Source organism: Myotis davidii, unplaced genomic scaffold, assembly GCF_000327345.1.
Source record: "Myotis davidii unplaced genomic scaffold, ASM32734v1 scaffold827, whole genome shotgun sequence".
Classification (NCBI taxonomy): Eukaryota; Metazoa; Chordata; class Mammalia; order Chiroptera; family Vespertilionidae; genus Myotis; species Myotis davidii.
In genome coordinates, this window is record NW_006297815.1 from 353,186 (window position 1) to 365,466 (window position 12,281).

At 53.5% G+C, this 12,281-nt stretch overlaps 1 protein-coding gene across 2 annotated transcripts in view; it reads left to right on the plus strand.

The window, feature by feature from the left end:
* Positions 1-1,826: 1,826 nt before the first annotated feature.
* Positions 1,827-12,281, plus strand: part of SULF2 (sulfatase 2) — a 74,044-nt gene continuing 63,589 nt past the window's right edge. For both annotated transcript variants that reach the window (XM_006773521.2, XM_006773522.2), the window contains exon 1: positions 1,827-2,096. In XM_006773521.2, the coding sequence (XP_006773584.1) occupies positions 1,928-2,096 (169 nt within the window). In that variant the 5' untranslated portion in view covers positions 1,827-1,927. The remainder of the gene's footprint in view (positions 2,097-12,281) is intronic.

A 12,281-nucleotide genomic window follows, 5' to 3' on the forward strand; every position in this document is an offset into this window, starting at 1 on the left:
CCAAGCACAGTCCCAGGTGCTGGGGACAAAGCTGTGATTAACACGGGCCCACTTCCTGTCCTCATGGAGCTGACCCTTCAGTGGAGGGGGCGGGGACTGGGCAATAAATAAGACAGTTGCCGGTTGTAGGAGGGATTTAGGGAAATAAAACAGGTTATACAATACAGAGAATGCCTCGGGTGGGGGCAGGCACCACTTTGGATAGGTGGTCAATGCAGCCTCTCCGAGAAGGTGACATTTGTGCCAAGACTCGTCAGAGGGGAATGAGCCCATCATACAAAATCTGGGGAAAGACTCTTCCAGGTTTAAGGAGGAGCAAGTGCAAAGGCCCTGGGGCAGGAACAAGCTTGACTTGTCCAAGCAGCAGAAAGAAGCCAGTGGGGCAGGAGAGCAACTGAGATGAAGGGGGAAAGGTGGGCAGGGGCTGGATCACATGGACCCTGGTGGCCCTGGTGGGGAGTTTGCATTTTATTGCCTGAGCCCTGAGAAGCCAGGGGAGGGTCTAAGCAAGTAAGTGACGGGGTCAAGGGTGAGATGAGTGCCTTGGGCTTGTACAACCTGGAGTGAGTGCCTCACTGAGTGGTGTGACCTGATTTCAGTTTTCGGAAATTCACACTGGCCGCCCTGGGGATAAAGGAAGGGGGCCAAGGGTGGGGACAGGGAGGAGACCCCGCAAGAGGCTTTTGTAGCCCCGAGGAGAAATGAAGGCAGCATTCTGCTCTGCAGAAACTGGGGCCCTTGCCGAGCTCCCGGAGCCTTGGGGTGGGATTCCCCATGGTCCTTCAAGGTCACAAGGACGGTGACTCAGCCTGACTCCATCAAGCTTGGTTTCCTCTCAACACGTCTGCTCGCTTGCGCGCTCTCTCTCGCTCTCTCTCGCGCGCGCTCTCTCTCTCTCTCTCTCTCTCTCTCTCTCTCTCTCTCTCTCTCGTGCGTGCCTTAAATAAATGAGACCAAAAGTCTCTATCTGGACAGGACTTGAAGGCTCATTTCCTCAAGAAATAGAAAAATGACCGCAGAGACCTGCCTGCGCCAAGCTCACCCCCCGCCGCCCGTCCCCCAGCTTTGCGTGTGACCTGATCTGGGGTGTGGTGGGATGGGGGGGTGACTGAGGTCACAGTGGAATGTGACAGCTCTTCTGTCATTTTGTTTATTCGACCTAAAACTAATAGGAATAACTTGTCCAGCTCTGGGTGTTGGCAGGGAGCCTTCACACACGTCCCGACCGCATCAGGTTCTAATAACAGCGTGTCTCCCCATGTTCCCCACTGGCTTGCTGACGGGGAAACGGAGCTGGTGAGCGATGGATCGGGGCTGAAGCATGGGGAGTCGTCCACCCAGAGTGGATGGGCGCCGTTCCCGCCCTGCTCTCCCGGCCCCGCCCTGAGCCACAGGCTGCCTGGGAGCTGGCTGCAGCCCCCTCCTGTCTGCCCACTGAGAAGAGATGGCCAGAAAAGGCTGCTCCCCCAAAGTGGGCTGCTTCCTTCCCTTTCTCTGGGGGTGCTTTGTCTGTGGAAGTGGTTGTGTGGTTCAGTGACCGGCTGACCATCTGATTTGGGGCTTGAGCTGCCACCAGCCGCCCGCGGGTCCAGGGGACAGTTCTGGCTGCAGAAGTGGTCACTGGAGGCTTCCCCCCCGGCCTGTTGCTGAGCAAATTGCAAATAACTTTTCACTTGAGCCGTGTTAGATGTTTGCTCGGCTAGAGCCGCCCTGATCAGATAAACTGTCCTTGTCCGTGCCAGAGGCCATCGTACGCCTCATTATGCAAGTCTGAGCGGTCACAGCCGTACAGAAAGGTTGACCTGATTCTCTTCCTGCTCCTTTAGATCCGTGAGCAGAGAGGGAAGAGGGCAAAGGAACAAGTCCACCAGGCGCAGCTCCAGACTCCTGCCTCCTGCAAGAAGCGACAGGTCAACGGAAACATAAAATGGCCCGCCCCGGCCTCCTGCTGTGCCTGCTCTCTGCCCTCCCGCTGCTGGGCGGGAGCTCCTCCTTCCTGTCGCACCACCGCCTGAAAGGCAGGTTCCAGAGGGACCGCAGAAACATCCGCCCCAACATCATCCTGGTGCTCACAGACGACCAGGACGTCGAGCTCGGTAAGCACCCGCCGGCAGGTGGCACCTGCCCGGGCCCCCAGGGCCACCTGCTGGGGCGAAGGCTCCCAACGCAGGTGCTCATGTCAAGCTGTAGAGTCACTTGTAGTGGATTTAACCCAGTCACAGGGCAGCCCACACCCGTGGACTCGCAAGGTGAGGGGCCTCCGGCCTTTTCCTAGTGCAAAACCCTTTCTGGATTTCTCCAAACTCTTCTGAAGAAGACACGTTAAGACCAGTTCATATGTTCCTCTGATTTCTGTTGAGTACCTGCCTGCCATGTGCCAGGCACGGTTCCAGGGCCTGGAGCCTCCGGAATGATGAGGAAGGCACAGGCCTGCCCTCACGGAGGGAGGGAGACAGATCATCCGTGCGACTGCCGTTCACATGTAAAATAAAGTGATGCCCTGGTTCCTTAGATCTGATGGTTGCTGGATGTTGTGTAAAGCAGTGTCACATGCACGATCTCATTAGATAAGCCTGTGTGTGTATCATAATAGCCGTTTTGTATTATTTTAAAATGAAGAGATTGAAGGGGGTCCCACAGCTGGAAAGAGGGACTTGAAACCCGTGTCATTCTGGGCCTTCCTGGCAGAGGTGAGGCTTTGTCCTGCCCTGTCACACTTGCTCTCCTGCCTGAGCTTCTGTGCCCAGTGGTCAGGCCAGGGTCAAAGTCAGGGCTTAGAAAATTAATGAATTATTAATTAATTGCAATAACTTCAAGAAGGAGCAGTGCTCCTGTGAACCTGAAGGGGGCGCTGTGCTGGATGGGACGGTGGTTGGAGCTGCTTTGGGTTGGTCATCAGGGAGGGCTCTGGGAGGTGGTAATGTTTGTGCTGACACTGAACAGAAGGAACCACCCTCCCGTGCATACGAATACACACATACATGTGTGAGCCCCTGCTCCACCCACCTCAACAGCTGTGGGTGGGCTCAGCCATGCGGGTGGCATCCAGGGGCAGGAAGCCATCCCTATTGGCAGTGACCTGACCCAGTTTTCAGAGATGTTGTCTCTGGAGGACGAGGTTGGCCATCTCTGGTCCTGAGCTTCCTCCCCACGCAGCAGTGTGGGCTCCAGGTAGAGCGGGTGAGACAGGGGCCCTTGCCCAGTTTAGACCATTTACACGGATGGCAGGCAGGCCCTGCAAGGGCTGTGTCCAAGGGCTTCTCCAGCTCAAGGCCTCCACGCCTCCCCTTTATTCTTCACACAAGCCACTCCTGGGTCACACCTTTGGTTTATTGTATAAACCCGTGGTCAGCAAACCGCGGCTCGAGAGCCACATGCAGCTCTTTGGCCCCTTGAGTGTGGCTCTTCCACAAAATACCACATGCAGGCACACACATACAGTGCAATTGAAACTTCGTGGCCCATGTGCAGAAGTTGGTATTTTGTGGAATCCCCCCTGCCTTCCTAAATAAGACATGGGCTCCTCCACCCAAGCTGTGGGTGGCTTCATTTGCATGGGAAAGAGACCCCATAAATGAGGCCACTGAGAGTGAGGCCTCCAGAAAGTCTCACTTGGACTTCCTACTCCCCTGGCTCAATCTGCATGTCTGTTTCCAGCTCACCTTTGAGGCTCTCCCAAGTGGAAACTGTTCTTCTTATCTTGTGTCTTCTCCCTATTGAATTTACTGATTTTCTTGGTTCCATTTCTCTACATTAAATCCTACACCAGCGCTGCCCTGTGAAATGATAATGCCAGCCATAAATGCAGATAACATAAGTAATTTAAAATTTTCTAATCGGTACATTTTTTTAGAAACTAAAAAAGAAACTGGTGAAATTAATTTTAATGACATTTAATTTAACCCACTATACCTGTAGTATCATCTCAACGTGTAATCAATAGAAAAAATTATTAATGGGGTATTTTGCATGTTTCATATTGTTTTCAAAATCTGGCATGTAATTTTACACTTAGAACATATCTGTCAGTTAGGACTAGTTGCCTTTCAGGTGCCCACTAGCCATTTGTGGCTGGTGGCCGCTGTTCAGGACAGCACATGAGCCTTTCCCATTTTCCTTCTCCTGTAAATTAGATTTCCCTTCTCATCATCAATACTACTGTGTATTGTAAATATCTGGCGGGAGCAGGGGGGGGAACCTTCTAAGCAGAGGAAACAACATGTGCAAAGGCCCTGAGGCAGGGCCAAGGAGACAGATGTGGCTGGAGCCTGGGAAGGGGACGAAGGCAATGAGATTGGAGAGCGAGGATAGAGCCAGACCTCGGAGGTGAGGAGGGCCAGTCGTTGACCAGGTGAGGGTTTGGCCTTTAGCCTCTGCCCACTCTCACAGGACAACCAAAGATCACTGGTGGCAACCAAATTCAAGGGCTACTGGACAAGCCTGTGCAACCAGATGTAAGATGGTGATGGAGATCCAACTGCAAATCCACACCCTTTTTGGGTCCGTTATTAAAAACATGAATCAGTCTTTTAACTGCCAAGAGAGGGTGATTTATATAAATCCCAGTCGCTCCCTGTAATGATTTGTATTAATGATCACAAGTATAGATTTCTCACCGGGAGCTTATCAGTGCAACAGGAATATGCAGCCAGGAAGTCATCGGCCGAGCTTTTATTGACAAGTTGACAGACACGATCCCTATCTCCCTGCACCGTTTAGCATGAGTCATGGTTGATAACCTCGGGGCATCTGCCGGCCTCAGCCACAGGGAAGTGAGGGTTGTTTCCAGCGGAATTTTGCAGAGAGCACGTGCAGGTAGCACCTGGGCTTCAGAGCACCTTGGTCCTGCCTCATGGGCCCCCTCGAGTGACTTGGTCATAGTTATGTGTGGGAATTCGAGGCACCCTGACGTTCTTTCATGCCCTCAACAGATAGGTATTAAGCATCTGCTGTGCAGTGCATTGTCCTGGGAGCCTCAGGACTAGGGAAGCTCCCTCCAGGCAAAGATACGGAGTTAGAAATGAGCTGGGTGGGTAGGGACAGAAGGAATGTTGTGAGCGGTCGTGGAGCTAGCTGGGGTGTATATAAATGGAGAGACCTGAGGCCAGGAGCCGACGGGACCAGGTCGCAGGGCACCTTGTGGGCATGGTGAGATTTGGAGTTTTATTCTTAGTGAAACAGACAGGGATTGGGGACCTTAAGCAGGAGAGGGCCGTGATCTACCTTAGGTTTCAATAGGATCCCTCTGACTTTATGTTGAAATTAGCCCGCAGAGAACAAGAGCAGAGACAGGGACACCCATTTGGAGGCCGGTGCAGTGACTGGGCAGGTGATGATGGACGCTAGGACCGGAGCAGAGCGGTGGAAGGGGCGGGACCGTGATGGATGGGTTAGAGGTCGGGGGTTCAGGAAAAGAGGGCTTCGAGATGACTCCTAAACTTTTGGCCTGAACCAGGGTGAGTGATTAATACCCATTTGTAGAAACAACACATTTTTGCTGCAGCAACGTCATCTAACTAAGCCTCATGCCCAAATCTGAGTGTAAGTCTGCATCTGTGACTCTCAAAGCCAGTAGGCTGTGCAAATGTAGGAAAAGAGCGTGTGATGAGGACATGGGAGAGAGGAGAGCAAAGAAATCCATGGCTTAAATACACAGATTCGTTCTATCGTTTTATAGATAGAGAGACCGAGGCCCAGAGAAATGAAGTTTCCTGTCCAAGGTCACACAACTAGAACATGGTTAAACAGGATTTGAACCCGGCCCAGCTCTGCTTAACCAGTCTCCTGGGATGGCTGCTATTTCTAGACTAAAGGCCCGATGCACGGAATTCCTGCAAGGGAATCGGCCCTCCCAGTCGCTGCAGCTTGCCTCAGACCTCGCAGCCCCGGCTTCGTCCAGAAAGACCTCTGGTCTAATTAGCATATTATGCTTTTATTATTAAGTTAGTGTGTGTGTCTGTTAGTTTTCACCAGTACAGAGACTGTTGCCAGAAGTGTCTTTATACACACATTTTTGCACACCCAAAGATAAATTTCAGGAAGTGGATACATGGGTGAATGGTAGGTTTAGAGCCCTGGTTTTCATGGCACCTGTCAGCTCCCACCTCGAAGCACGAACTTGCATAGATCGGTGCCTGCTTGTCCTCCCTTCCGCTAATGAGCCAGCCCCTCCAATGGCAGGACTGGCTTTTGAAGGAGGCTGCCTTCCCCCAGGAGGTGAGGGACGGGAAGGTGGCAGTGCGGGGAAGGGGGCTTTTTATAAACCGCTAGACAGACCCAGATCAATAATGCATGTTCCCAAAAAGGCCAGCACATTATCTCACAGTCCGCGACAACTGGCACACCGAGGGCGGTCCTAAAAAATTTATCATCTGCTATTTTCTGTTCATCCGTGCGGCAGTTCTGATGGTTCTCGGGGCTGGAGACTTGGCGACTAGGATAATTTCCAGGCTTCCTTCCAGTCCCAGGGTGGAAAACAGCCGTCCATCCTAATTAGGGTCTGCCTCAGGGAATCGGTGCGGGACGCGGCACAGAAGAGGGACAGCTTGTCCTGTTTTCCAATTGCAAGGCCGCAAGGGGAGGGCTGCCCATGCGTGTTTCCTTTCCCCACATGCCTCTGACACACCTCCTTGAGCTGTCACTCAGAAATGTCAAATGCCCAAGGGACCTGGTCCCAGGGCATATGAGTCAGACATGGCCTCATTTCTCAATACTGTACATGTTCAATGCCATTGGGAAAACCTGGGTTTGGGTGGCCTTTGGAGACCAGCAGGGTCTTCTCTGGCCTTCACCACAGATAGGAGGGTTCTGAAGAAGCACACGGAAGCCAAGTCTTGCTCGCACGTGTCCTTTGGTCAGCGGGCCCCTGGAACAGTGGACCCTGCCAGGGCTTACTGGTCTCATTCAGTCCCGACGATCCTTGGGTGAGCCTCGGGGGCTGGGGCGGGCTCTGAGACTCAGGTGAGGTAGACACAGGCCCCCCTGGAGCAGGGGAATACTTGCAGCATCCCAGGGCCGTCTGTTCTATTATTTGAAATTTTCTTTAACGAGACTTACTTTTTTAGACTTAAATATTCTTTTGGAAGGAAGCTCTAAATTACTACTGTAAACGAAAACCCGGTATCCATTGCCTTCGGGAAAAGGTCACCGCCAAACCCAGTACAACGGGAACAGCAGTGTTTTGACATTTCAGCAAGATGCTGCCTCCCACGGGGCTGGCATGAGGACAAGGAGCGGGGAGTCGGGGTGACTCTCTAAAGCAAAAATTCAAGAGCTGGCACCCAAAGAAGGCGGAATGCCTGGTGTGCCACGGTCAAGTCCAGGAGATGCCCACGGCACCCTTACAGGCTCTCTCTGAGTTAGGTGCTGGGAGGGTGGACCAGATTCATTCACTCACAGGAGGGCTTACCAGGTATTGCGTGAGCACCTACAACCTGGCAGCAAACAAAACAGGTACCATCTCTGCTGTTACGGAGCTTACATTCTAGTGCAAGAGTTATTTAAAAAGCGTGCAGAGTATATAGTGCATAAGGTAGTGGAAAGTGATGAGAAGAATGAAGCAAGGAAGGGAAGCCAGCTAGGAAAGGGGTGGGGAAAGGGAGCGTGTGATTTGATGTAGGGTAGCCTCGCTGAGAAGGCAAGGGATGGAAGGGAGCCAGTCGAGGGGTTTCTCCTGGGGAAGAGCATTCCAGGCAGAGGGAACAGTGGGTGTGAAGGCCCTGAGGCGGAAGCAGGCTCACAGAGCAGCCAAGAGGCCTGATTGACAGAGCAGTGGGAGCATGGGGACCAGGAGGAAGTGAGGTCTGAGCAGTAACGGGAGGGTGGGAGGGTGGGTCACACAGGGCCTCTGAACCAGGGAGAGGACTTTGGCTTTCTACTGAGTTGGGTACCAGTAGAGAACATTGAACAGAGGAAGAACGTCATCAGGCATATGTCTTCATACGACCCCTCTGGCTATTATATGAAGAACAGACTAACGGGATGTAATAGAGCAGGGACTACAGTGAGGAGACAACAGCAATGGTCCAGGCAGGAGGTGATGGAGGCTCAGACCCGAGTGGGGAAGAGGGTTAGATGCTGCAGGTGGAGGGTGGAGCTGATAAGTTGTGCTGATGAATCTGATGTGGAGCAGGAGCGACGAGTCAATAATAATTCCAAGATGTTGACCCAAACATCTGCAAGGAGGGATTTTCTGTTTACGGAGCTGGGGAACGCTGTGGTGGGGACCTGGTCAGTTGCAGATGCCTGGGAACTGCCAAGAGGAGCTATCCAAGGAGCCAGCCTTCAGAGTCAGCGTTCAGGAGAGAGTCCCAGGCCTGGGTGGGCCTGGACCAGGGAGGCGTGGGGATTGCATGCAGATGGTTTGCCTGTTTGGGCTTTCCCGGGTCCAAGACCCTCACAAGGTTCTCAGAGGTCTGGGATCCTAAATATTGCAGGCCTCCAGCCTAAAGGGCTGCTTGTAGGAGAGGCTGGCCTTTGGGAGAAAGGCCTGGGAGGGTTTCTGGCCAGGCACTTGTTTTCCACTTCCCTCTGTGAACACAAGGAAACCACACCCTGAGCTGCAGACTGATATCCCGGAGTCAGTTCGACGTGGCAGGCTTGGGTGCTCTGCAGCGGCCACGCGGCTGGACGCCCAGGACAGGTGCCCAGATTCCGGACACCAGGTCAGGGTGACTTCCCGCTCGGCCTCTGAGGTTCCAGCTCCTGACGTTCTGCTGCTCACTAGGGAGGGAAAAGCCTGTCGAGACAGGTTATCTCGGGAAGAAGAGGCTCATTTGGACCCACCCTGGTGTTCAACTTGCCAAGCACATTCCTGCAAGACTTTTTTTTTTCCTCTCAATTCAGCAACACTTGGGAAATCGCTTAAATTCTGGAAGCTAAGTATATCGGGATTAAATTCGGCTGCATGTAAAAGAAAATACAAAATAGCAGTGGCTTCAACAAGATATGAGTTTGCATCTCACTCACATAAAAATATCTGGAAGTTGGCAGTTCCGGGCTGGCACGGTGGCTTCAAGGTTAGCTGGGACGCCAGCTCCTTCTCTGCCTTTCTGTTGCACCATGCGTATCGCCTGGCTTCCATTTTCAAGGCATCCTCGTGGTGCAGAATGGCTGCTTGAGCTCCATCTATCACAGCCATATTCCAGGCAGTAAGAAGAAAGATGCAGAAGAGCAAAAGGATGGACCTTCCAGTTGCGTCAGCTCCTCTGAAGGACCTCATCCCAGACATCACATACCACAGAGCTTATTAGCACCGTCGTCTCAGCAAAAAAAAAAAAAAATGTGGGGCACACAAGACATTTGGGTTCAAGTAGTAATGCAGCACCCAAGGTTAGTTAGTAGCAGTGGGGTCATCCCCACCCAAGATTAAGGGGATGAGAGGAGCGAATGGTTACTGGAATCTGGAGACACCAAGACCACCTCCGGGAGCTGTCACTCTCCGTCGACACCACAGGATCCATACCCCAACCTCAGTTCATCTTTCCCTGATCTACCAAGCCCCGCATTGGCCACACCCAGCCCAAAGCCAGAGAATGAAGTCACCTGTGGGTACAGCTCCGGGTCAGCTCCCTGCCCCCCCCTCCGCCCCCCAACTGGAGAGCTGGGCAGAGGGAGTCTCCGGAAGGCCAGTGAGGACCACTCCCACATGTGGCTACAAGAGAGGCTCGGAAGCTAGTTTCCTGGCTGAGTGCATCGAACATTAAACCAGGACCTGTTGAGAAGAAGGGGAAACAGATTTTGGTGGGTTGTCCAGGGTCGTGGCCCAGCCGAGACCAAGAGCAAGGGTCCCAGGGAGGGGCAGCACCTCCGGCAGGGGCGGTGTGGTCGTGGGATGGGTGCTGCACGTGAGGAGGAGTCATTCGTGTGGAAACGGGGGTGGGGGAGCATCTCAGGCCAAAGGAAAAGTGCAGGAGGTGTGTGGCAGGAAGGACAGCCAGAGGGACCTGGGAGTGAGCAGGAGAATGCTGGGGGTGAGGGCAGAGGGGCGACGGGGGAGGCCGATGGAGAGTCACTGGAACGTTCTGAGCTGGCCACATGCATGACGCACGTTTTCAGTGGTCCATCTGGCCAAGGGAAGAAAGGGGTTGACCCGGGGACAAGAACAGAATCAGGGAGACCAGTTGTCCATGTGGGAGAGGATGGGGGCTCGCAGAGGGAGAGGGGTGGATGGAGCGTGTCCTGTTCTGAAGGTCTGGCAGCAGAACTTGTTGATGGATCGCAAGTGGGAGGGGGGTGAAGGAGAATCAAGGATGACTCCTAGGTTTTTGGCTGAGCTGTTGGGCAGATGGTGGTGCCATTTACAGAGATGGGAGACTGGGGGAGGAGGAACGGGTTTCCAAGCTTACGACTGACGTCGGCCTGCGGTGCCACCATCGCCCACCAGGCCAGGGGCTAGGGGACTGGCTCTGTGCAGCCTGCCCTGAAGAACGGGCAAAGGGCAGAGCAGGCTGGAGATCCCTGGGGGGGGGGGGGGGGGCGCGTTGGAGGATTACAAGCGATAGAAACGTTTCTGGGTGGAGCTTCACAGAGAGGAAGGGACCAGTGACTGCCATTTATTACCAGGGTGGCCTGCCCTTTCCCAGGGTCCCCTGCCACCTCCTCTCCATGGAGAACGACCAGATCAGAATGGCCTCCCTGAACCCCCTGCAGCCGGAGCCAGCAGAAGGCAGAGGAGGAAAAATTAACTTCCTGATCTCTCCGGCAGCCCAGTGTTCATTAATGAAATTCCAATCCTGCCTCTTCGACATCTGCTTAATTCATTAGGAACCAATTCCGAGCCTGAGCTTTTCATAGCTAAAGACAGAAATTGCGTTCGACTTCATTTTGTAATATCCAAGAACCAGGAATGGTTTCCGCTTGGCCACCATGTGGTGAGGAAATCTCGGGGTTTGAGAAGCAGGTCCCAGGAACCCCGTGTCGTTATTCTGAATTGTTGCCAACAGACAACAGTGAGCCCATTCCAGCCCGGGAAACAATGGCGTCCTCAGCTCCAGATGTGGACTCGGGTTGCTGCGGTTTCTCTCCCAGCCGCCACCCCCACCCCCCGCCTTTCTCTCACCCCCCTGCTAGGGACAGAGCTGTTTGGTTGGGGTCTGATGGCTCCTAAAGAGGCATCCCTCGGGCAGGCAGCTCACAGTCTGATCCAGTGACATTGTGGGCATCCCAGGGGCACTGGAGGACCGGATGAGGGCTGCCACCTGGGTTTCAGCCTGACGGGTGCACATAGTGGCTGGAGATGGTGAAGGACAGAGTCTTTCTCACCTGTGGCCTCCGCTCAGGGACCTGCACCCCCTGCCTATGCAGGGCAAGGCTCTGGTCCAGCTTTTACTCAGACCCGCAGCCTCGCTCCTCCCTCTTCAGGCTGTCCTTCGTGGGTCTCTGGGCCACAGTAAGTGTTACTTTGTTGGTTCACTTAGCTGGTCCCTTCAGCTGGAATAGAATCAGCCAAAGGTTACAAACTAAACGCCCACAGGGCCAGGCAGGTATTGCAAATGAGGGAAGTGGGCATGGTGGGGACCAGGGAGAACCGGACCGGGCCCTTCTGAAGCCAGCGTTGTGTAAATGCACCTGTTGGCCCATCAAGGCCAGATCTTTGTATTTTTCAAGCAAAGCCTGAAAGCTGGATCGATGTGAAATCTCCCAATTAAAAATACAAGGTTAGCAATTAATCCAAACTTTTAAACACTTTCAAACAGACTGAAAATCAAACACACGTGCAGACAAGGTTCTGTCCAGAGGCCCTCCGTTTGGGAACTGGGTTACGCTGTAATTGGGAGCCACAATCATTAAAATTGTCCAAAGCTAACATGCGTGAGGTGCTTCCTGTGTGCCAAGCATTGAACCACAGACCTTCCCTACTCTTTCTCAGCTAGGTTTCTGCAGCAGTCCCGGTGAGCGATGACTCTCTTCAGACACAGGCTTCGTTTTCCTAGGCCCCACCCTCACTGCTCTCCCAGGGAGGGCCTCACGTCCCAGACTCTGACGACTTACATAGGATTTTAAGAAAACAAGCGTGGGAAGGTGTCATCTCCTTAGTTACCCATCAAAACCAGTGCCCCTGTGCCATCAGGATTGGGGCTATAGGAGGTTGCCTGGGAGGGGTGCAGGGTGCATCTGCTCCCAGCTGACACAGGCCTCTAGGGCAGAACATGGACATGAGCCCCCTAAGCCCCAGGGAGGGCCAACATCGGGTCATGTGTTGAATCTTGAAAGCCCCCCACCCCCACCCCCCGCACCTGCTAAGTCCCCATAGGTACCCATTACTCTAACCCAGACCTTTA